The sequence below is a fragment of the Anthonomus grandis genome, chromosome 17 (assembly GCF_022605725.1).
Source record: "Anthonomus grandis grandis chromosome 17, icAntGran1.3, whole genome shotgun sequence".
NCBI classification, from domain to species: Eukaryota; Metazoa; Arthropoda; class Insecta; order Coleoptera; family Curculionidae; genus Anthonomus; species Anthonomus grandis.
In genome coordinates, this window is record NC_065562.1 from 14,693,666 (window position 1) to 14,720,199 (window position 26,534).

Sequence of the window (26,534 nt, forward strand, 5' to 3'; positions counted from 1 at the left end):
TTTGGAAACTCGCTCCTCTACTATTATAACCCGAGTTTCCCAAGAAATCCCCCAAATTATTGATGAATGTTCCAAATTCGAGTTTTTACTGTCCAAAAACTCAAATTTTGAAAACGAGTTCCTGGACTATTATAACCCGAATTCACCAAGAAACCGCCCAAGTTGGTGGCGTTACTGTCGAATAACTCGAATTGTAAAAACGCGCCCCTGGCCTATTATAACCGGAATTTCCCAAACATGCAACCAAGTTCAGCGAGTGGCTGTCAAAACAACCAGAATTTTAAAAATGTGTTCCTGGACTATTATGACACGAATTTGGTCAAAAACCAGTGAAGTTGGTAAAGTTACAGCCAAAAAGTCAGAATTTTGAAAACGTGCTCCTGGACTAAACCGAATTTACTCAAAAACTATTGAAGTTAATGGAGTTACTGTCAAAAGACCAAATTTTTGAAAACGTGCTCGGATCTAAAAATTTACTGAGTTTCCGGTACTTGTGACCGTTGATCTTCGTTTCTATCATTAGAAGGTCTGGAAATTGACGAGAAAAAAAATCAGTTTTTTAGCATAAGTGTAGGAAGTCAGGTGAACAGCGTATTGTACTGGAAACACATTTTATTCTTATGAGTCTAGGCAATTGAGATAAAATAAGAGCTTTACAAGGTAGGTAACTGAAACCAGTTAGTAAATCCGTTATTAATTGATGGGGAAGAGAGTGGATCGCAGTTGTCTCAAATGGATGCACCGCTGTATTGTTGCCAAGTTTTAGTTATAGCCTATTTCTTGAATCATGTAAATATCAAGAATTCTCGATAAAAATACGTCGAAGGCCTTGATACGTATTCGTTCGTCGTTGTGCGTCGAATTCCTCCCCTCGAAATAAATTCACACTTTCTTAAGAAATCACCCAAATTGATGAATGTTCTAAATTCGAGTCTTTACTATCCAAAAACTCAAATTTTGAAAACGAGCTCCTGGACTATTGTGACGCAAATTTCCCAAGAAACCATCCAAGTTGGCAGCGCTACTGTCAAAAAACTCGAATTGTGAAAACAGGCTCCTGGATTATTATAAAAAAAAATTGAATTTTAAAAACGTGTTCCATATAACCCGAAGTTCCCCAAAAATCATCGAAGTTGGTGTAGTTACGACAAAAAAATCCGAATTTTGAAAACATGCTCCTGGACGATTATAAACCGAATTTACTCAAAAGCGATTATAATTACAGTGAAAAAATCAGAATTTTGAAAACGTGCCTCTAAACTATTACAACTCAAGTTTCCCAAAAACCCACCCAAGATGATGGCGCTACTGTCAAAAGACCAGAAATTTGAAAACGTGCTCTTGGACTATTGTAACCCAAATTTACCCAAAAGCCACCGAAGTTGGTGATGTTACAGTCAAAAAACCCAGAATTTTTGAATACACGCTCTTGGACTACTGGGACTCAAATTTCCCAAGAAATCACTCAAACTGGTGGAGTTACTATTAAAAACCCAGAATTTTGAAAAAGCGCTACTGGACTATTGTAACCCAAGTTTCCCAAGAAATCACCGAAGTTTGTGACGTTACACTCAAAAAAATTATTATTACCCGATTTATAACCCGAATTTCCCAAAAAATCACCCAAGTTGGCGGCTTTACTGTTAAAAGACCAGAAATTTGAAAACGTGCTCTTGGACTATTGTAACCTAAAGTTACCGAAAAGCCACCGAAGTTGGTGATGTTACAGTCAAAAAACCAGAACTTTAGAGATGTGCTCTTGGACTATTGTGATCCAAGTTCACAAAAATCCACCCTAGTTGTTTTGTGTTGCTGTCAAAAGACTGGAATTTTAAAAACACGCTCCTGACCTATTATAACCCGAGTTTTCCAAAAACCCACTCAAGTTGACATTGTGACTGTCAAAAATCAGAATTTTGAAAACGGGTTCCTGGACTAACTAACTCAAATTTCTCTAGAACTAACTCAAATTTCTCAAGAAATTACTGAAATTGCTGAAGACTAGCTTAAAAAAAAAACAGAATTTTTGAATACATACTCTTGGACCACTGGGACTCAAATTTCCCAAGAAATCACCGAAGTTTGTGCCGTTACTGTCAAAAAAAAACTATTATTACCCGATTTATATTCGATATTTATTTAACCCGAATTTTCCAAAAAATCACCCAAGTTGGCGGCTTTACTGTTAAAAAAACAAGAATTTTAAAAACGCGCTCTTGGACTATTTTTACCCGAATTTTCCTAAAACCCCACAAGTTGAGAGCTGAGCATTACTGTCAAAAGACCAAAAATTTTTAAAATGTGTCCCTGGACTATTAACTAGAGTTTTATAACAACACACCCAACTTGACAGCGTTACTGTAATTTACCAGCGTTTTAAAACATGCTCTGGGACTACAGTAACCCAAATTTCCCAAATTGGCGGAGTTACTATCAGGAAAAGAGGCTCCTGAACTAATATAATAAAAAAAACAGAATTTTAAAAACGTATTCTATATGATCCAAAATTCCCCAAAAATTATCAAAGTTGGTGTAGTTACGGCAAAAAAATCCGAATTTTGAAAACGTGCTCCTGGTGGACGATTATAAACCGAATTTAGTCAAAAGCGATTATAATTACAGTGAAAAAATCAGAATTTTGAAAACGTGCCTCTGAACTATTACAACTTAAGTTTTACAAAAATCCACCCAAGATGATGGCGCTACTGTCAAAAGACCAGAATTTTGAAAATTTTTGAATACACGCTCTTGGACTACTGGGACTCAAATTTCCCAAGAAATCACTCAAATTGGTGGAGTTACTATAAAAAACCCAGAATTTTGAAAAACCGCTACTGGACTATTGTAACCCAAGTTTCCCAAGAAATCACCGAAGTTTGTGATGTTACACTCAAAAAAACTATTATTACCCGATTAATAACCAGAATTTCCCAAAAAATCACCCAAGTTGGCGGCTTTACTGTTAAAAAACAAGAATTTTGGTAACGTGACCCTGGACTAGTATAAGTTGAGTTTTCAAAAAACCGATCCAAGTTGAGAGCGTTACTGCCAAAAAACTAGAATTTAAAAAACGCGCTCTTGGACTATTATTACCGGAATTTTCCTAAAACCCCCACAAGTTGAGAGCTGAGCATTGCTGTCAAAAGACCAAAATTTTTTAAAATGTGTCCCCGGACTATTAACACGAGTTTTTCAACAAGCCGCCCAACTTGGTAGCGTTACTGTCAAAAAACCGTCATTTTGAAAACATGCTCTTGATCTATAGTAACCCAAATTTCCCAGCATATCACCCAAATTGGTGGAGTTACTGTCAAGAAAACAGATTTTTGAAAACGCGCTTGAAAAACTATTGAAACCCGAATTTCCTAAGAAATCACCCAAATTGGTGGAACTACTGACAAAAAACCAAAATTCACAAAGAGGTTTTGTGAATTATTTTTAATCGAATTAAACGTTACATAACTCAAAATAACAAGAAATTCTTGTTCAACCTTACTGATTCAATTGACAATTACTCACCCATCGGCTCCTTTATAACTTTATAGTAATCAGGAGCCTCCGTGGGGTCGACCGGTTCCATGAAAGGCCACGCACTTTTATGAGCCTAAAAAAGACAATTTTACAGACCAAAAAATCATAAAAAACACCTTTTCTGGCACTTACCTGTATTTGCTTGATAAGCTTCTTTAAATTCTCATAGTCTTTATGCGACAGCTCCTTCATATTAACGTAATTCACCGAACTATTCTTCTGACACCTCGGGCACACGTATTCGTCTATATTGTCCGCTTCGGACTGTAGTATGCCCACGCACCTGCCATGGAACCAGTCTTGACAGGTATCACAGCAGATATAAAACCTAATAAACAAAGTAATAATAAATACATAGTACGCAAAGTGGTTTAGAAGCCTCAAATAATGCAAATACCCGTGAAGATGACCTAAATACAAGAGAAATGTCTCCAATGTTTTTCGGATAAAATTTAGTATTTTTTAAGTATTTTAGTTGAGGTTTACGTACTGTGAGTCGTCGTAAGGCTGCTGACAGAGACAGTAAAGTTTTTGCGTTTCCCTCGCCTGTCGACACTCGTCGCATATGAACTCGGTGAGGGTTTTGCTCAACTCCTCGGTGATTCCCACACAGTCGCCGTGGAACCAGTTATTGCACAAATCACAGCCCACGTAGAATTTGGTTTCGTCGTACGGCGTCCGGCAGATACAATACACCTGGAAGAATTAATCTTTTTAGTTTATTCTCAACAGGAACGAACAACTTTTTTAAAAACGGAAATTTCCCGTCAGTGGCCAAACCTGGCTACGCTGACACAGTGTTGCCAACTTATGACATTTTAAGATCTCAAAAGTTAACCTCAAAATTATCTAGATTTCAGCAAATATTAGGTCAGTGGCAAGGAGGTTACCTAGCAGCTTTTAAATCAATCAGAAACTCGCATTGCTCCCCTGCAATACGTCACCCAATGAATTTATTTAAAATAAGTTTGAATGTACAGGAGACCAAAGTAATTGTAAAGCAATTAACTAGATAACAACCACACCATAATTTAATGATAACTTCCTCAGGATAATGTAAAAATTATGTCCTCGTGTTACCGGCCGCTCACCTTTGTTCAAAATACATCTACTTCTGTTAATATTCTCTAAAATTCGATTTCTACAGATGTCTGTCTTTAGTCGTTAGTAAAATTACATAAAAGTAACAAGGACGATACCTATAGAAATAGAATTCCACAATTCACAGTGGGACTCTGTGGGCTGTGTTACAGGGGCAGATTTTACAGTTAAGGGTTTTTTCATATTTTCTTTCATGGGGTGTTTCATTGAGTATGTCAATGGAAAATAACTCTTCGCCGAAAAACCGTCCGGACTTTTCTGCAATAGTAATTGGATTGTCTAATGAGAACAAAGTTTGTTTGTTTTAAATAAACAAACAATCATTGATACAAAACGGGTTAATAAAAATATTAATTAAAAGAAACAATTATTTACAAGGCAACATAACATACAGACGTAATCCTTTCTTAATAATTGGTCTTTTTATATTTGTTCAGAAGGAAAAAGAGGCCAATATTTAATTTCACTAGATATTCTCCAAATAAAATCAAAAATACACCAGCTTAGAGACGCTTTTCAAATTCATCTTTAAAACAATAAAATTCTGCATTTTTGGTGAAAACACCGAGTTGGCAACATACCTACTCGGGTTTAGAGTTATATTAACAGTGATGTTAAGCTTTGATGTATTTATTCCCCATACTAACTGAACATTTTAGCTGGAAACGTTTTTCCTTTTTCGTTTTGAAATTGAAGGTTAAGAATTGCCTATTATTTAAAAACAAAAAAATCCTATTCCAAGAAATAGTCCATCTTTTCTCAAAGAGACCGGCTTATATTAAATATTAATGAAAACAAACTCCCAAGTCAGAGGTCTCAAATTTATTAAAGTCCGAAGATTTCGCCGATACTAGACATCATCAGATCCACTTGTGTATTCACTAATAAAAAAGAAGCAGAGAACAACACTACATGATACAAATCAAGGGTAGAAATTAAGTTCAACTTGGTAAAATCGGACGGAGACTAGTTACTACATATTAAAATTAAATTTTTAATACGCTCAGACACGGAACTCTTTAAGAATTCGTTTTTTTTTTGACAATTTTCCCTGCCTCATCTTGAAAGTCAAAATTCCTTCGAAATGGAAAAATTCTCTGTTGTTGGCAATAGTGGCGTCATTACTTAGAACAAAACGGCAGCGCACTAGAAACAGTGCTGCCAATCTTTCAAGAAATATATTCTCTAGATCAGTAACAGCAATTTAGCCCCACTGAGGTAGATTTTCTAAAACGAATGCGAGATTCCTTTAAATTACAACATTTTTCCCTTTGCCGCTGTAAAGTTTAAAATTTCCCTAAAAACACTGGCCTCTCTACTTTGACGTAGTACCTACTCAAAAGGGCGATGAATTTAATACAGTGCTGCCAACCCTTGACAAGGAACTCCCTAATTTGACAAACATTTTCCCTGCCCTCTTGAAAGAAATTATATTTCTAAAATGGGAATAGTCTCTATTGTTGGCAACACTCGGGTCATTACTCGGTTTAGAACAAAATGGCGGCGCACTAAACACAGTGCTGCCAACGTTTCACGGAATATTTCCCTAGAAACGTACCTTTTAAACACCAAATAAGTTTAAGAACTTCCAAGGTCTACGCTCGCCTGTAAAATATATTTGCCAAAGCATTCATGAATTGTTGTTACACTTCCTTCCTTTACTGATTCTACCGTGATTCCAGTGCAGTCTCGGCTATAGCAATTTTCGTAAAACGAGAATTTCCTTGCCTTTGTCAATTGGCAGCGATGTCTACTATATAACAAAATGACGGCATACTATACTACATACATATGATTGATCACTTTTTTTTGAATTTCTCAAAATGGTCTCCTCGGAGACCCACAAAAATTGCCTTAGTGCACGGTATTTCACGTGCACGTGGCGGGGTATTGGTTAAAGTTTTCAACTAGCAATAATCGCACCTCGGATAAACCTCATTGGTTACGATAATGCCTCTGCGCAAAGCTGACGAGAATACCCGCTGAACTAGCCCTTGAGGCACCGACACGAATTCGAAGTGGTGAGACCTAAATTGGGGCGCCATCTGCATCAGAAATGCGTCATCCTTTTGACAGAAATCTATGAGAACCTCCGCCAATACGTGAAGAAGTCGGCGTCACTATTCTTGGCATCCAAAAAGTCACACATATCGTCACTATTCTTGTCATCCGCACATATGTTAATTTTTACCTCAGCAGTTTACTGAATGCAGTTTTTTATAAATTGCTTATTATGTTAGAGAATATTTCCCTCGGAAGGCATGTTTTTAGGGCATTTCGTAGTGCTCTGGCGTTAAACTAAAATAGTCCAAATTAGAGGAATAAAAACGTAGGTAACCGTTTAAGGCTGGTTACGTACAGGAAGCAATACAATTAAAATATATAATGTGAACAAACCAGTAGACCAGCGAATTCAGTACTGGTACGACTTCCGAGCCCTGAAGATGAATTAAATATTATTCGAAACGTTGGCTAGAAACAAATAGTTTTCTTCAGCAACTCCTACAAAACACCACTTCGAATTCACAATCTTTGTTCACTAATTCACAAGAATAATGTCAATTATGTTCCGGATTTTCGAATTAATTTTCAATTTTATTACAGGCATTTGAAGTCAGTATTAAAGAAAATTGATCTCCAGACCTGGAAGACATGCATTTTTTGGGTCTTCCAAGCAATGATAGTTTATTCTTATTCTCATTAATCTTGTTATAATAAATCTATTTCAACTGTATTAACAAATCATATACCTAATAGATATATCCTATAAAGGTATTTGCAATAACATCTAGATATTAAGCATCTGTATTTGCAGTTAATTTTTACTCATTTTCCAGGCACTTGCAATAATTCTTTATACTTTCGAAGAGTTTAAGGTGTTTTTCATGTTTTCCAAGGATTTTCAATAGTTTTTTGACTTTTGGAGGCTTTTGAAGTCCTCCAGACCTGGACGGCACAAATTTTTTAGGATCCAGAGTTTCGTATTAATTTTCAATTTTATTACAGGCCTCTTACAGGAAATTAATATTTTTTTATTTTAATCCATTTAATTGTAAGTTTCTTTTTACAACAGGCTTTTGAAGGCATTCTTTCTTTTATTCCAGGCATTAGAACTAATTTATTCACGTTTTATAGAAATTCAAGGCTTCTCTTAAACCAGGCAGAGTTTCCAACCTTTTGTAGTCAATTCTTGTGACTTCCAGGCGTTAGAAGATTTTTTTTTTTACGTTTTCCAAGGATCTGAAATAATTTTCATGTTTTCCAGAGTTTTGGAGTAATTTTTAATTTTATTACAGGACTTGGAAATAGTTTTTAATTTTTTATTCCTTTCAGACTTTTAGAGCCAATTTTTGTGTTTTCCACGAATTGAAATTATTTTCTTATCTCTGAAGTTATTTTTAAGTTTCCTCCAGACTTGGAAAACACACATTTTTTGTGTACCAGATTTTCGGATTAATTATTTTAGGATCAATTTTCATTCCCGACATTTGAAGGTCAATCTTACAGGAAATTGATAATTTTTTATTTGATTCCAGGCCTTCGAAGTAATTTAACTTTGTACCTCTTCTAGGCCTTATAAATTGTAAGTTTCTCTGTGCAATAGGCTTTTAAAGGCATTTTTTCTTACATTCTCGGCATAAGAAATAATTTATTCACGTTTTCCAATGATTCAAAGCTTTCCTTAAATCAGGCAATGTCTCCAAGCTTTTGAATTAATTTCTTGTAACTTCCAGGCATTTGAAGGAATTTTCTACGTTATCCAAGGAGATTCGAAATAATGTTTTATGCGTTCCTTAATTTTGGACTAATTTTTGATTTTGTTCCAGGCCTTTAAAATGGTTTTTCATTTTATATTCCTTTTGGACTTTTAGATCCAACTTTTGTGTTTTCCACGGATTAAATTTTTTTTTCACGTTTTCCAGAGATCTAAGTTATTTCTAACGTTCTTCTAGACTTTTGCAATAATTGCCTCCAGATCTGGAGAACACACATTTTTGTGTCTTCCAGGCAATGGAAACAATTTCGTATGCATTTTTTACGGTTTTGGGGTCTTTTTTACGCTCTCCATAAATTAGAAGTACATGTTCAGGTTCTGCAAACATTTGAGGTCTTTTTATGTTTTCCAGAGATACTTTTTACACTTCGAGATCTTTTTTAAGACTTCCAAGAATTTAAAATAATTTTGCATGTTATCCAGGATATTTCAAATGCTTTTCCGCATTTTCCCGGTTCGTTTTCAATTTATTACGCCATTCCAAGCATTTGTAGTTAATATTATATGTCTTCCATGCATTGGAAATAATATTGCACACCTTCCGAAAATTTCAATTAATTTTACAGCATTTTCAGGCTCTAGGAACCACAGTGGTGCCACCAAGACTCCGAATGCCTGGAAGAACATAAAAAATTATTTCAAGTGTCTGGAAAACATGGAGTAACTTGATTTGCTCTAATATTGATTGATTAATTGGTTGACTGAATAACAAAATCTATAATCTATAAATTTATATTCTGTTGTTTTTAAAAGTTATATTTAATAAGATATTTAGTCCATATTCTAAGTATTTACTCCGAGAAAAAGAGTTTTTAAAATAACAAAAGTCTGTGAAAAAAATTACCAATTTTTCCCCTTTTTTACCTTTCTAACTGGTCTACCACTGCTGCATCTCAAGATATCGAAGCACATTAAACTTTGTGTTAAAAAAAAAGGACCAATAATGGTCTTACCTTCTCCTTTTTCGATTTATGTCCGCCGCCACCGCCCCCAGGCGAATGATGTGACTTGGAGGTCTTTTTACTCCTGCCCCCGGCTGGTTTATGTACAGGAATGGCGGGCGTGGTGACCGTCGCCGCCGATTTCCTTTTACTGCTCCCGGTTCGCACCTCGTCCTGTTTCGTGCGTTCGATTTTCGTCCTGGCGGCCAGCTCGTCCGCTACCTCCTTCTAGACCAACAAACCAATCACTCCAAAAGTCAACAAATTTAAAAACACGAGTATGAAATGCTCAATAAATACCAACTTGTCTTGGGTTATGCTTTACCTGGATTTCGTACTGCAGTTCTTTTTCGAGTAGCGCCCGTTTCCGAAGGATGTCTTTCTTCAGCATCTCCTTTTGCCGATACAACGTGACCATGACTTTTGCCTTCGCGTTGTTGGAGTGTCGCTCCTGGTCTGATCTGCCGCTTTTAGTTCGCGTTCGTGGTGATATGATCTTTTCAGGTTTTTCTTTGGTCGGCGTTTCTGGCAGACTGATGAACAAAAAAAAAGTTTACAATTGGGCGGGGACAAATTCCAAATAAAACTAGTTAAATTTAAAAGTGGTAGTTTTATCAGAAGCCAAATGCAACGGCTTAATGTTCACTTTTTGATGGTTTTGATCAATTTATGAGTTTTGCAAAGGAACATCCACAAGTTACAAAGTTTTTAAGGTGTACTTAACAAAAAAATAACACAAGAGCAAAAATACAATAAAGCCCTAAGATTCTAATTTAGTGTTCTTGTTATTTAGAACTAATATCTCTGATTCTCTTCTTAAACAAATGGGTGTCAAATTTATCGAAAAGTCGTTTTTTTTTTCAACCTGGCTTTTTCCTTTTAACTTCAGTGTAAAATCTTAGACGTTTAGGACATATGTTCTAACAGGACTTTTTGGCTTGATTTCGTCCAAGGCACATGCCCCTTAATTTTGTCGCAATATTTAAAAAACAACCAAGCTTAAAGCCAAACTGGATGAAATTACTCTATAAATATCTGAAATACACTAAAGGTTATCCCCCCAGCTTAAATCTTTAATCTATGGAGTTTCCTTCATAGAAAAAATGCATAAATTCCTGAAATCTTTAGTAAGAATTCTACATTCTCTCCCTCCTTACACTTTCTAAAAATACTTACGCAGGTGCAACACCATCACTCTTCCTGCTCTCGCTGCTCTTGTTCGGTCTACTTCGTTTCGGTTGATCGATCACCCAATCGGCGTCGTCGTTCTTGCTCGTGCTCGGTGGTCGTTTCCGCGAGTTCACCGGGTAAGTTTTGCTCACGTTACTCGCCACCGAGATACCGGGTGGACTGGCGATCTTCGGGGTGGGCGATGGACAGCTGCTTTCTCCCGGTTCCTGTTTCATCTGCTTCTCCTGGTACCGTTGCAGCTGCAGCAGCTTTTCCTCGATTTCCGGGTTCAGGTTTTCTTGTTTTAGGGCCGTTTTGATTGCTGAACGGTAAAAGGGAGAACGGGAGAAGGTTGTTATTATTTGTTTAAAAAAAATGTTTCGAGGGTTAAGGGCAAGAGATCTGCGTAAGAGATTTGTTCTTTTTGTAGTCAGATTCCAGCCTAATTTGCCTTAGTGGCAAAAATCTCGCAAGGTGTCAAAGACGTAACTAGGTTTTCTTAATAAAAATCATTTATACCTAAATGTTTTAATAACATATCATGTTCTATCTTTCAGTCAGTTGTTTCAATTCAGTGTGTATCAGCAAATGGAGTAAATTCCATAATAAATAAATACGGACATTTTGGCAAAAACGCTCAGATATGTCGATTGGTATTTTTACTTGCCTATTTTTTTCTACAAATAAAAATTATTCAGCGTGTATCATGTAACAGTGGTTAATATCAACTTTTTTATTTTAAATGCGACGCCCAGTATATTACCCAATTTTTGGATTCTTCAGAATATTCTAGAGGTATTTCATATATATAATGTCCTATACCAATTTTCAAATGCTTCTGAGATAAGTGTTTTCCAATTTATTGCAAAAATTATCATTAAAAAAAAGAAAAATATTTGTTTACATAACTTAATTACAATACACTCAGAAACTAATAAGTAATACTGTCTATCTCTTAATTAAAAAACAAAAAAAAAAGCATTAACGTCATGTTATGTAGGAAAGGTTCAATATGCTCGCCACAAACGTCTTGGAACACCCTAATTTGAGATTCCAAGATTAAGATCGAGAGGTTTAGTTTTGTAGACATTTTTTACGTATTAAAAAAAATCTAATGATGTCAGATCAGGGGATCGAGCTGTCCATTTTATCGGTCCACGTCTCCCTATCTAGGAATTTGTAAATATTCGGTTAAGGTACTGGCGGACATCTGGTAATAATGTGGATTAACTTGTACCAGGATATAAATTTGTTAAAGTTGGCAGGACACCATTTTGGAGCAGTGTTAAATAATTATCACCGTTGAAATATTATCGATTAAGAAGCGACCTATGATATGATCTCCAATTACTGCCCAAACACTAACCTTTTCAGGGTGTTGTTCTTTCACCCAGTGAGCATTTTCTTCAGAACAATATTGGCGATTAGCAAGACCATGAAGTGTAAAAGTGCACTCATCAGAAAACAAAACATGCTCCGATTGGATCTCATTCTTATCTAACTTTGCCATAATTTATTGAGTTGGTATCAATTTATAGGTTGGTATATCTAATCTAAACCTAACCTGGTATCAATTTATAGGGATGCATTTTATTTTCTTTTAATGTTCGAATATTCGATGAATGACTAACATCGAACTTGTGAATTTTCCTCAAAGTCAAGCACAATATCCAATTTTTTAATATCACTTATTGCATCCGCAGCTGCTTTTTTAATATGCCATTACATTTCCTTTGGAAGATAATATAAGAGGAACATTGCAATTAAATATTTCAGGCAGTTCGGGTATGCGTTTATGATGTTCTTTTTCAGGCCGTTACTCTATGAACTTATTCTTGAATTCTAGGCAGTTTCTATTCCAGATAGTTGAACTTGAAACAATAGTTATGGTCTCTAAACAGAACTAGCAGGAAATTGTAGGAGGCAGTTCGTTTTGAACTCGTCTTACATACACCCTTCGATTGCCCATTCCACCTTAAGAGCAAGTGAGAAGTTGTTTTATTTACAAGGGTAAGATGTTCAATCTTCAATGTTCAATCTTCGAATAAGAAAACTTAACTCTTATATTAGATTTAAAAAGATTAGTAGTTACTAAGGCATCTGATACTCTAGACGAGTTGTTTAATGATTCTTCAGCTCTGTCCTGATTACCAAATATGTCAGTTTTAAATTATACTGACTTAGAATAAATAAGGCTTTGTCAATAACTCTGTTTAGGGCAAAACAGCTACTTTTGAAGTTGAAATCCCAGGTACTTAATCCATAAATTCATAATTATTTTGTTACAGTTTAGGGCAGTTAAGCCTGTTTACGACTAAAATGCCTGGAATATACAGGGTGTTGTATACATTAACCATCGAATCATATGAGCATGTACTCTTTAAATTGACCAAGGATTTGATGGTTAAAGTTTGTCTTAATATTTTATTATCAGCCTGTATATATTTTTTTAAATTCTAAACACTTAATTCATAATGAATGTTAAATGTAATCAACGAATTTATTTTTAAATTCTAAGCAGTTGGGTGTTAGGTTTAAATAGAGCCATAAACAAGACTTAGTTGCCTGGAATGTATATTTTTTTAATCCCAGGCACTTAATCCAAAAGTTCATAGTTAATTTGTTATTCTAGGCAGTTTAGCAATAAATTTTTTCAGGCAATCTATGAATTTATTTTTTGAATTCTAGGCAGTTGAGCTTTAGATTTTCTTGTTGTTATTCCAGGCCGTTCAGCAATGAATTTACGATTCTTTTTTCAGACCGTCACTCTATGAATTTATTCTTGAATTGTAGAGCTTTAGATTTGCGTATTTTTTAAGTTCCAGCTAATTCAACCATAAATTCATCATTATTTTGTCATATTTTACGCAGTTAAACCTGGCATAGAGCCTGTTTTAATTTATTACCTGAAATACGAAAAATCCATAACTTAAGAACTTAGCTACTGGAATAATCAAACTAATACGCAGTAATGGCTCAATTCCTTGAAATATTTTTTTAAGGAAATTTAGGCACTCTAAAACATAGATATTGTATTATTACAGGCAGTTCAGTCAAAAATTCATTATAATTTGTATATTCTGACTTTCAGCCATGGATTTTCTTGGATTTCCGGCGATTGAGCCATATATTCGTTGTAATTGAATTACTTGAGCCATGTATTCTTTCCACTTAATAAATAAACAAAGTTCAGTTCTAAGTTGATTAATATATGCTTTTCCAGCATGTACTGTGCAATTAAATTGGCAACATTCAGATATAAAGCAACAACCATACAAGGGAGAAAATGGTGTGAAACGACATTGGAATCCAACTCAACTGTGTGGTTAATAGACCACACGCAGATCTCTTGTACTTACCGTAATACCAAAATAAAATAAAAAGAAAATTAAAAAAAATTAAGAAAAAAAAAAACTAAAAACTAACCCAAAGCAAAACGACACTATAGTGAGAAAACTAAAATCGCAAAAAACTAAAAAGAACAACAACAAAAAAAAAACTAGAGAGAAATGCAAGGGTTTGTGACAAAAACGCCCATTTGTTCTTTTGTAACGAGTTTATTTATGACAAGAAACCATACAATCATACAGCAAATACAACCTGAAAAATGATAACAAACAATAATCCTGAAAATATATACAATCATAAGGAAATATACGGTGAAAAAAAATGCATTCGTTTTTGAGTGAGACCCTTGCATTTCCCTTCGGCGAGAGTATAAAGTTTGACTAGAAAAATCACTAAATTTTATAATAGAGAGAACCTATAAGAGAACAATTTGATTTTTTTTTTAAGAGGAACATATCTGAGGGAAACGTTAAAACAATCTTAGTTTGCCCGCTAATATGCTTATTTTAAACTTTAAAAAACTGTATACGCGATACGACTCACTAATTTAATATATATACAGTACAATTAATAAATATCACTGCGATAATACTTCAGAGGGCTAAAAAAAAATCAAAGCCAACACAGACAAGAAAAAAACAACTACTTAGCCGTATAATACCGTATACACCCGCTGTCGTTTTGCATTGGGAAAGCACAGTTCGGATTATAAACGATAACAGACGGCTGATAAACAAACATACTTTGCTGTATATAGTCCGGGGTCACTATGAACTGCTTATTGGCGTCGCCAACGGAAGTCGCCACTTGCACGAGCTGTTGCTGTTGTACAGTCGCTACGACTGGCTGTTGTTGTTGTTGCTGTTGCAGCTGTTGTTGTTGATTTCCCTCCATTTTGGCCTTCATCGCTTGTAACAGGGCGGAGGTTTGCGTTTGTTGACCGTTAGCGACCGTTTGACGTTGAGGGACCAAGGTGGGAGTCAAGTCCGGAGGTTTCGTAGTTGCCTGGAAAATAATCGTGAGGCAAACAAGGCAACAGTGGTGAGGAGGCAGAATTAGAGACATTGATGGTTTTAATGCAGGATAGCGTGCTTTTAAGAGCAGAATAAGGGTTTCTTTTTTTATTATTGAATGTGCTAATTGTCACTTTTGTAATACGTCACTATTTCAATAAATATCAGTTTAAAAAATTGAAAAATTATTGGACTTAGATCGAATCAAATGTAACAAAAGGTATCTTTAAAGATGTATGTTTATATTTCTTTTAAATATGTGAATAAGTCTATTTTCTTCTTCTTTTCAATAATTGAACGTATGAGATTTTTCTAAATTATTATTTACTGAAATAGTGAAGGAATACCAACGAATGATTAATTTCATTACAATAATATAGATTTTATTTAATTGTCTATATTGTGGTAATTAGTAAGGAGGAAAATGCACTGTGAAGGTTCTTACCTACATTTTCTTCATGTTTTGTGGTTCTGTTATCCTGAATGTTATTTTAAACCTTTTTATTTTTTATGGGCCCACAGAATTGTCAATAAGTTGCTGCGGAAGGCAATAAAGGATATATTGATTGATTAATGTTTGCTAGGGTGAAAAATGCTTTCCCTGCGTCCAAACCCAACCATTTTTCTTTAAAAGCGTTAAAACGAGTCCCAAATCATCCGATCTAAGTCCTTTGGACATCTATCTGTGGGAAACCCACTATTATTACAGCAAGTAATAAGAGACACTCAAGGGTTACTAAACAAAATAAACAGATTTAGATATTCAACGCGAACAGACAATATTTTAACCCATTGATTCCATTAATTTTTAATAATTTACCTTTTAAGTCGATGTATGATAAACCGAAAGTGGTTTGTCAAGATTTATTAGTTTTTTTGCTTTTTTCTCAGTTTTTCAAGTAAAATAAGCTTTTTTTGGTTGGGATGTATTAGCGGTTGAAAAATCACAATCTTCATTATGGTTGGTTCTCTATACAGGTAATCCCTTTATAATGAACTCGCTTATATTAAAAACTTGGATATAATTAATGCCTTTTAAGCTCCCTGGATGCTATAGAGGTCCAGGCCTGATTCCCAAAAATGCATTGCAAGTATTGGCTTAAAAAGATCCTTCTATCTCAGTTATTATTAACTATAGAGCTATAACAGCATTGATCTTGAACAGATTGGTTAATCTGATATGCCAGAAATAAAATGCCGAAAAACAATGGAAAATTGCTAAATCCAAATGCTAAGAATTCTTCAGTTACAAGTCCCTGGATTCAAACTTTAAATCTATGCTCCTATAAGGTTAAATTTAGAGCCCTAGGCAAACAGTTATAGTCCCACTTCTTGGAATTTAAATTTAAAATTCCGTATGGATGACGGTTTCATGATCTAGATGTCTATAATTTATAAGAGCTAAGGCAAGTACTGCAAGTCCTAAAATCCTTTAAATCTGATCCCAAAAGCCTTCAATTCTAAACCTATTGGATGTAAACTTAAGAATCAGAATCTAGGATCCTATAAGGAGGATTCTAGGACCTCTCTAAATACAGTTTGAAGTAAGTATAGTGAATCTTCTTCGGTTGTGACAGCAAAGTATGTGCTCCAATCAACAAATCTAAACTATAAAAAGAATTTACTGACTGGAGGAAGAATCGGAGACATAGAAGTCATCTTTGAAACATAATTTCTAAGTTTTTTTCGATTCCTCTCCCCAAAACTATTATATGCAGATTACAGTGTAATTTTTTATTTCACGAACTATTTGTTCATCAGAAATATACCCTTTCAATTTAATTGCAAACATTAAAACTCTGTAAAAATCATGGGAGATTATCACAGAAGTGAGACAGACAGAAAAGGCCAATTTCGTAGGTGAATAAAAAAGTTTATTTACGATTAAAGCTCCTTAAATAAATAAATAAATGCACAAACTAAGATAAATCACTTGCAAAATATATAATTTTAATTATCAGTCATTACTTAAGATAATTAATTATAAACAAAATAAAAAATGAGGAAGCAGGTGATGTAAAACACCCAAAGCCCATGCATGAGGATCAAATGAGGGCAGAATGTCTACTAACAGTAAAACAAGAAGGTACTGAAGGCAAATATGGACTAGCGGCGTTGGTTTAATTTTCTGATGAAACTTGAGGTTGTGACTTTCGATTTGTTGTTTAGCAGAGTAAGTAAAACTATGCACAGGGCGATATAACCCTAGTTGGACCATATTAGCTACCATATGCAAAAAAATTAAAGTTTTTGATTATTTCTTAGTAAAAAATAATTGTTTTTTATTTTAGGTCCACAGTGGAAACTACCTTAACTCTAAACTAGACTTTTATTTTCTATTTTTGCCTTTTTCCCTGACTTTTTTATTTAATTTTTTTAACCTTTTTTCCAAGCAGTTATAGTTATTTAAAAAAATGCCTGTTACTTCTTCAGCTGCCTGGAAGACTTTCTTTTAATTTTATTTTTGCCTTTTTTCTAGGCAGTTAGTCAATTTTCAAAAGAAAAACAAAGTTTTAGCTACCTTATACTTATAGCAAACCCATCAGAAAACTGCTTAATTCCTATCCAACTGACTTAATTATAAAACGACAAGAAAATTGCTTATTTTCTAACTTTTTCGTACTTTCCTTTTAAAAAATCCTTTCTAAAATTTTAATTTTACCTTTATATTCAAAAAAACTGCTTAGTCTTCTTCAACTGCCTGGACTTCATTTATTTCATTTTTGCCTTTTGTTAATTAAAAAAAAAACGCCTATTACTTCCTCCACAGCCCCAATTATTTTTATATTAGTTTTGCCTTTTTTCCAGACAGTTGTAAGAGTTAATTTTCGAAAAACCGACATTGAACTGCATTCATTTAATCACTGTAAATAGGAGAAGTTACTGAGGAGATGAAAGTCCATATTCGGTTGACAAGTCTCACTTTAAGTCACAAGGTATTGGTGGCTCATATAGAAGATGCGTTTATTTTGGGAATAAATCTTATTAGACAGCACGGAATCTCATTTTAAACAGGTCTAATATTCTTAGAATCGGATCATTTTTGGTAGATTGAAGAAAAATTCTAGGAGCCGTATTGGATTGATTCAAGGAACAAGAGAGCGCCTGTAAATACCTTGTGGTAAAGTCAATGTTAACATCACAAGGTGACATTCCTATAAAGATTGCCAATATCCTCCCCAATAGCCTTAAGATAAGCAACAAAAGGGTGATTGATGGCTTTATACCAACCAGTAAGATCTGTGTTCAGATGTGAAAAAGGTTACCATATTTTTTTGACCAAGAGACTTGACACGAATCTGGACAGTTTCCCAAAGGATTGGAAACATCTTTTTTCCGGACGAATTGAGCAAGGCCAAACAGCTCATCAACAAGCACAGTAAGATCTTTGAATGGTAAAACTGGAAGAACTGAACTATTTAAGCACAAAAAAAATACTGGAAATGCTCAACCAACACATCAGCCACCTAGAAGACTACCTGTTACCAAACAACATGCTTAAGGAGGGGATTATCGAGGAGTCAAACAGTCCATGGTCTTCTCCACTCATCTTAGTCACGAAAAAGGATGAGTCAACTAGATTCTGTGTGGACTATAGAAAATTTAATGAGGTCACCAAAAAAGATAGCTACCCACTTCCTAGCATTGACGATACGCTTTCGACTCTTGCCGGTTCAAGCTGGTTTTCAACATTTGACCTAAAAAAGGAATATTGGCAAGTGGGCATTTAGGAAGAAGACAAGGATACAACTGCGTTTTCTACTAGAAATAGCCTCTATAATTCTAATGTTATGCCATTTGCTCTGTGTAATTCAGTTTTTAATGGAACACGAAGTGCGATATTGCTTTACGAGTAGAGAGCTTCTAGCGTTAAACCATTTCGACAAATACCTATATGGACAAGGGTTTCTCAATAGGAGAGCCCATGTTAGGGCTAAATGGTTGTTGCAGATGAAATAACCAGAATGACAAGTCACAAGATGGTTAGAGAAGTTGCAGCAGTACAACATCAACATTAAACATCGGTCGGGTAAACTGCATAACAACGCAGACGCTTTATCCAGGAGTCCTTGCCAGCCACAATGCAAACATTCTGCCAAAGTAGAAAAACGGGAAGGTATGGCATATATAAAAAGTCTTAAATTTGAGGTTAGTAAAGGATGGAGTAAATGCTGAGTTAATAAAAGATTAACGCGAAGATTATTTGCATTTATATCCGGAAATACTGCTTGTATCTTCCTCAACTGCCTAGTATTTTGTATTTATTTTGTTTGCTTGTGTGTATGCTCTTATGTGTTTGTTGTGGTTATCTAGTCAGTTGACAAGTGAATTTTTCAAAAAAGTGCTTTTTTTTCTTTAACTACCTGCTTTATTTATTTATTTTGAATTAAAACTTTTACACTTATTTGTTAAAAGGAATTAAAAAGAAAAAATATGAGATTTTTCAAGAGTTGCTCTATATATGGAAAATAGTGTATGTTTATAAAGAAAATTAAGGCTTATTCTGAACATAAAATGCGCTGTTAAAGTTTGGACAGTACAATTCGGTATATAAGAGCATCCAGTTCCTTGTTTTATGTATAATAAGAAATATTATTACTTTGCAACTTAAAATAAGTCAGACCTAAATTAAATTATTTATCAGAAGACAGTTGACCTCAAAGTCAAGAGCTGGGCCACATTTGCCTTCGCTACCTTAATAAATGATTTAGTAAAGTGCGAAGCACACTAAATTAGTCACTAAAAAGCGTAAATCAATAATTTCCAATTGGCACCGCACCCGTTAGTAGACACCCCGACTCATCATAATACATTCAGCAAAACACGTTAAAACGATAAAAACAATCAAACAAAAGGACAAACGTTCAGGTAAAAAGAGCCTGCGGCACACTTTGCACGATAACTTTGGGTTTTTGAGGCGTTTTGCATACCTGAACTGAAATGGGAGACGGTTGCTTCGACGACGGGCTCTGCTGCTGTTTCACCGGCGATTTCAGCTGCTGCTTCATCGGACTCGGTTGGACGGGGGCCAAAGGCGGCGGATTCGTCGAGATCGGTTCGGTTATCGATTCCGGTTGGGCGGCGTTGGCCGGTTGTACCGCCAAGTAGATCTTCGTCGGACCTAGGACGCCTTGTTTGCCGGTAGACGCTTGAGCTAAAGCAAAAACGTAAATTTGCTTCATTTTATGGCTTTAAAGTATACATTTTTATTATAATTTTTTTAAGACATCACGGACTCATTTTTGATCCTTATAGATTTGGTTGGAAGGCACCAATATTGCATAGATTTTTTTTAAAGCGTTAATTGAAGACATTGGAGGAGGAACGGGATAAGCCACATTTCGGCGAAAAAGAAACAACACTATGTAGGCTAAATGAAATATCTACGACTTGGCGAATTATTACATCGTTTAGAGTATAGATAGCGCCGCCTTCCGCAAATCCTTCTCTTCCTTCAAAAATAAAATTAGATATTTTTATATTTAGTGATAATGGTTTTATGGATTATGATTGTGTTAAAGTCAAGGAATATGTAAAAAGTGATTTCTTGCAGAATTTATTAAGTGAGGAAAAGGGAACCTGGCTTGTCCCCTTTTTGGCTTCTTTGTCGCTTATTATTTTATTGTGTTTGGTTACAAAAAGAAGTTCACATGTTTTTGTTTTATAATGGTGTCACACGAATATAGTTCTATAATAATATTCAAATACGCTCTAAATATATAAAGCAACAAAATTAAAAAATGGCATATCCTATTTTTGACTTAAAATTACTTTGTCGTTTTCTCTTTCTTCTTTGCTGAAAAAAGTCTATTTATTTTCAATTACAAAACAAAACTAATGCACTTTTGCAATTGATCTCCTACCCACTCCATAAAAACCAATGCCTTTCAGATGGAAAAAAACCAAGGACAGAATGAAGGAAAAAATAAAAAAACTAAAATAAGAAGGAATTTGGGTCATAATGACAAAAATCATAAAGGAATCAAAGTAAGTAGCGGACAAATAGGACCATCCTATAATTATAAGAAAAAGTGCAGATGAGAGCACCTAGGTGGAAAAGAATTGGACATACATATTTAAATATTTTGGGAATTAGATGATTACAACGCCTTCCTTCCGAGTTACAGCCTGTGCAAATTGCTTAAAGAAAATCAATTATTTGAACACTGACTACAGTTATACGTCAAACCCTTTGAAAATTTGCAGGTCCGCATTGCTTTGGGTTCTCTTGACATTTTCCGACCCAAAAATGGTGTAAGCCTAATTTTAGGGAAGAATTCAGGGGGGATTACCCTTATGATAGCCCATATCTTATGTTTTTAACAAGAAATTAGGAAAATCGAATCTAAAACGCTTAATTATATCGAAAAAAAGCAAGAGACAAAAATTTTTGATTTTTTCATGGTGAACTAGATGGTGTTGTTAGATTTTTAAATTTCTTATAGGAAAGATAAGATAAGGGCCATCAGAAGGGTAAACTTCCCTGAATCCTCCCCTAAAATTGGATTTACACCATTTTTGAGACGCAAAATGAAAAGAGCACTCAAAAAACGGGGACACATACATTTTTGGAAGAATTGACGCATAATTGTAGTTACGGTTCCAAATAATCGATTCTCTTCAAGCAATTTGCACGGGCTGTAGCTCGGAAAGAAGACATTTTAGGATACATGTTTATAGGAAAAAAAAGTCTTATTTTAACTCCACCAATACGCTTTTAAAATATTTGCACCGAATTTTGTAACACCCTAATTTAAACTAGACTCACCCTTCAGCAACTGCTGTTTAACCTGCTGCTGAACGGCCGCGAGCTGCTGCGGCGTAAAGTCGGCCCCCTGCAGGCCTTGCAACACGATCCGGGGGCCCTGTTGCGTCTGAATCACCTGCGCGGTCACGCATTTTATCACCGTACCGGGCGGTTGCCCTTGCAACAGGTGCTCCATCGTCACCTTGTCGATCTGATTGTCCGATTGTTGTTGCTGCTGCTGCTGGGGTGTTTGAGCTATCGCGATTTGTTTCTGTGGGGTCGCGGTAGGTGTCGTTGTCTGCTGCTGAACCGGTTGAGAGGGCGTGGGACGCGGTTGGACCGGCTGCGGAGTGTAGATAAATCGGATCAATTAAATTAATTTATCGTGGATTTTTTAATTTTTTTGTTATCTTAATTTTACTATGAATTGTGTGATTGCAGGTCTAAAGTATGTTTTCCTTTTATATAACAGAAAAAAAGGTGTCCAAGATTTTGTAATTAATCTGAGACATAAAAATAGTAAAAATGACAAAGCTCCATTTTTCTCAAAAACCTTGGATTTCTTATAATTTTTTGTCAATGCATAAAATCTACTGCAGGACTCAATGTACATTTCAGTCTTTGATTAAACTCTCTATATTTAACAGCAACAAAGTTATCCAAAATTTGAAATTTATCAAAATGGTAAAAATCGCAAATTTCCATTTTCCACAAAACGCTTTGATTTCTCAGATTTTTTTTTTATGACATAAAAGCGTACTGTATGACTAATTTTAAACCTTTCATCTCTAAAGCCAGATGATGTTCTCTTAAGAGCAAAACACGCGTAGCTATATTTTATATGTTTGAACCCGTGACTTTGTGTGTACTTTTCAATTATACTGTTTCGTTTGGTCTCGGAGAAAAATCGATGATGTACTTTTATACAGGGTGTGAGACCTGAATTTCTTATCGTGCCAATTGACAACAGAGTGTCTGTTTCCTAACTTTGCTATTTCCTTGATTTGAGACCAACATGTCCCGGAAATAAGTAAAAAGTTGTCAAAACCAATTTATCTCATTCAGAGTTTATCATCTTGTGCCTCTTTAAAGACCGTACTTACACCCGACCATAATGTTCTCACCTCAAATGACCTATGTTAAAAAATCGTCGTTAAAAAATCAGAAATCAAAAATGTCATAAGTAATTACCGTCCGATTAGCTTAAGTAGTTTTAGGTTCTTACCGGATTGTAGTACATCAGATGTATTACACAAACTTACTTTAAATCACATCTTAACCACAGCAGAAAGTGCCCTAGTATTTTCATAGATCTCGCTAAAGCATTTGATACTGTCTCATATAATAAATTTTTTGAAGTTTTAGAACATTATGAGGTGAGAGGAACTTGTGAAGGTGACACTATGAAGTTGTGAAAATAACTAATATTTTAAGTAAGAAAGAAGAAATACAAATAGGAGTCCCATAAGGCGCAGTACTGGGCCTTGTTCTGTTTATAATTTATTTAAACTCTCTACTTAAAGCAAAAATAAATAATAGGGTCATTATTTACTATAGAGGCGATACAGCATTAGTTTTTAATGGCACAGACTAGGACCAAACCAATTAATATGCCATAGAGAGCCTTAATCAAGTGAAAAAGTGGCAGAAAAAATTTAAATTAAGCCTAAATTATAAAAGAACCATTGCATATTGTGTTTTAACTTAACGCAGCAAATAGAGCCAACTTTTTACAATTCTCTATGAATAGATATAAACAGATCAAGAAAACAGCACACACAAAGTATCTGGGAATATATGGGGACCAAAATCTTAAATGTACATGCCGATTATCTAGGGAACAGATTTAAAAAATTGATTATAAATTTTATATAGTGGGAAGTTTCCTAAATTTAAAGAAACCTATATATTATAATCTATGAGTCATTAATTCAGTCAATCCTAAGATGCAGTATTTTAATATGGAAAGAATTGTGTACCAATGCTTTACACAAACTAAATATTGCACATAAATATATCTTAAATACGATTTGTATTAAAAAACCAAGACCTTTCCCAACGGATCAAGTATTTATATTATTATAAGGAAATAAAAAATAAATCGAAATTTAGCAAAAAATGTAATAAGTATTTTCACAATCGTAAATTTTGCCATATTTTTCTGATTTTATACATATGTAAAAACATATGTTACACAACAGTTGTGTAAATGATAAAACAGATTTTTTTTTGTTTTTTTTTATTATTTTAGAGTTTAGGTCTTTACTTTAAAATATTAACCCAAACAGGTGTTTTTCTGTACACCTAGGCTAAAACGTATAAATGTAGTAATAAGATTTTTTTGTTTGTTAAAGACACATTTTGTTAATTTATGAGCCAGGGTGTACTGATCCTTCCAAATGTTTGCACTAGTATATTATTAGTGCAGTATCCAATTTTAACTTTCGACTTGTAAAAATGCTTTGCATTTCTTACCAATGAACATCTGAATTTAAATTGATTTGAATATGAATATATGGTTATAAAAATTATTGTAAAATGTTATTACTCACAAAACTGCCTAAAGAATAAGGCAAAGATGCACGATATCTTTTTTGAAAAATTAATTTTTTTTATCTCACCTGGGGTGCAGGATTCTCGCGTTGCTGTACGGCCGGAGCGACATTTCTGAGCGGCGGGGCGGCCACTGAGTGCACCACCTGGTTCCCTTGGATGCCCTGCGTGATGCTGCCCGGGGTAAGTTGCGCAATCACTTGCGCCTGATTATTACCCGTGGGACGTATCAGTACTTGCTGCCCGTTGACCGTTGCCACCTGCACCTTCCCAGTCGCCAATTGTTGCGCTAAGTTCGGATTGTTCACCACTATTTGGTTCGTTATTACCTGAGGCAGAATTAAGTGTGATTTATTGGAGAATAGTATAAGCATACGACATCATGAAAGTCATTAATATTCAGTACTGATAAGATCAGCTTTGGACAAGATGGTGGCAGGAACAAACTTGTCTTGTAGTTGGTAATAAAATAAATGTGGTGGAACTATTTTAAATTGAAAAAAAAAATGTGAAAATGTTTATCTGTAGAGATAAAGTCTAAAGTTTATTTTTATAAAATAAAATTATATAACATACCATTATATACAAAACTACTTACAGATTTTAACACATAAATTTATACAGTACAATACAAATTACATATATACAGAGTGTTACAAAATTTGGTGCAAATATTTTAAGAGCTTATTGTTAAAGTCAAAATAAGCCTTTTTTTCCTATAAACACGTGTCCTAAGATGCATTTTCTCAGAGCTACAGCCCGCGTAAATTGCTTGAAGAAAATCGATTATTCGGAACCGTGACTACAGTTATGCGTCAAATATCCTGAAAATTTTCTAGTCCCTGTTTTTTGAGTGGTCTTTTAATTTTCTGCGACAAAAATAATATTCCCCCAATTTTAGGGGAAGATTCATAAGGTGGGCCTACTCTTCTGATGGCCCCTATCTGTTTGCAATAATAAATTTAAAAACCTAGCAACATCATTTTGTTGCCATGAAAAAAAATCTTAAGTTTTTGTTTTTTGCATTTTTTCGATACAATTAACGGTTTTCCAGAAAATCGCTGATAAACGAAAGGGGAGCATTATTAAACCCGATCAAATTAGAAAAAAATGAAGTAGGCTGTGACTGCTAATTTTTGTTTGATAATTTTAGATTTTTTTATGGCTAACTAGACGATGTCCAGATTTGTCCCAGATTTTCAAAATACTTTTCAGTAACATAAGATATAGGCCATCATAAGCGTAAAAGCTCTCATGAATTTGAGTTTTGACCATTTTTGGGACGAAAAATGTCAAGAGAACCCAAAAAAACTGAGACTAAGACAAATTTTCAAAAGATTTAATGCATTTTAGGACACATGTTTATGGGAAAAAAAGTCTTATTTTGACTCCAACAATACACTCTTAAAATATTTGCACCCAATTTTGTAACACCCTGTATAGAGTTGTAATTTACATAACTACATTTACAATAAAAATTAATGTTGAGTTTCTATATTTCAGTTTCACTCTCACTGTCGTCATTTAAGTTGAAAATAATCATCCTCTCTGTGTTGTTTTCCCTTTTACTTTTTATTTTTATATTTTGAAATTCAGTTTGTATTAATTCATCAAATTGGAAGTTGTAAATCATTATTTCACCTTAAACATGTAATAATAAGGAGGCCACGACCCATTTCAGCCGCCTAACTGTCACAATAATATTTTTTACTTATTTTTTTATTCAAAATGATTTAAAATAGGAAATTCTATTCCTTTAATAAAACTCATGCCGTTAATGTAAATTATAAGCAATAAAGCTCCCAAAATAAGCTATTTTGTTGAGTCATTATTTCCCAATCTTGTATATTGTAACCTTTCTCCCATAAGGTATTCAATAAACCAATGAAATGCTCTAGCAATTATACGATAAAAATTTATTTTTTTAACAATATTTAACGGTCTATTGTTTGAAATGCCCTTTAAAAATAAAAAAATATCGCAATAATAAAGTTCCCTTTATCTATTTTTTTTTTCAATTTATTAATTGTTAATTGTACGACAGTTTCACAGGAGTGACCTTTCTAAATCCTGATTAATTTCCTAAAAATAATTTGTGGGTATTAAAATAATCAAGTAATTGGATGAAAATTGCTTTTTCCAAAAATTTTTCTATACATGGTACAGCATTTCGTCGGTTTACCGCCAAAATAAGATAAGTACATTTGTGCGTTTAGTGCATTTTCGTAAATAATTTACTGCATAAATCAGATACGCGTTGGACAATAGAAAGGTAGTAAATGATGTAGGGTTGTTTTGGTAATTATTCATTTTGTTCGAAACTATACCGCTAAAACAGAATAAGTGCACATTTA

The 26,534-nt window shown here is 34.4% G+C and overlaps 1 protein-coding gene and 1 non-coding gene across 7 annotated transcripts in view; both read right to left on the minus strand.

Moving 5' to 3' along the window:
* The window catches only part of LOC126746476 (nucleosome-remodeling factor subunit NURF301), a 48,692-nt gene that overhangs the window by 1,461 nt on the left and 20,697 nt on the right, over window positions 1-26,534 (minus strand). For 5 of the 6 annotated variants that reach the window (XM_050454752.1, XM_050454756.1, XM_050454753.1 and 2 more), the window contains 10 exons: window positions 24,249-24,509; window positions 21,649-21,970; window positions 19,811-20,034; window positions 14,610-14,871; window positions 10,525-10,840; window positions 9,674-9,881; window positions 9,361-9,576; window positions 4,022-4,227; window positions 3,664-3,859; window positions 3,520-3,604 (listed from right to left, as the gene is read on the minus strand). In XM_050454752.1, the coding sequence (XP_050310709.1) occupies window positions 3,520-3,604; window positions 3,664-3,859; window positions 4,022-4,227; window positions 9,361-9,576; window positions 9,674-9,881; window positions 10,525-10,840; window positions 14,610-14,871; window positions 19,811-20,034; window positions 21,649-21,970; window positions 24,249-24,509 (2,296 nt within the window). The remainder of the gene's footprint in view (window positions 1-3,519; window positions 3,605-3,663; window positions 3,860-4,021; window positions 4,228-9,360; window positions 9,577-9,673; window positions 9,882-10,524; window positions 10,841-14,609; window positions 14,872-19,810; window positions 20,035-21,648; window positions 21,971-24,248; window positions 24,510-26,534) is intronic. The other variant, XM_050454754.1, reaches the window with a different exon arrangement.
* LOC126746661 (U4 spliceosomal RNA) lies at window positions 6,460-6,600 on the minus strand. Its single transcript, XR_007663947.1, has one exon. It is a non-coding gene; the product is annotated as a U4 spliceosomal RNA (small nuclear RNA).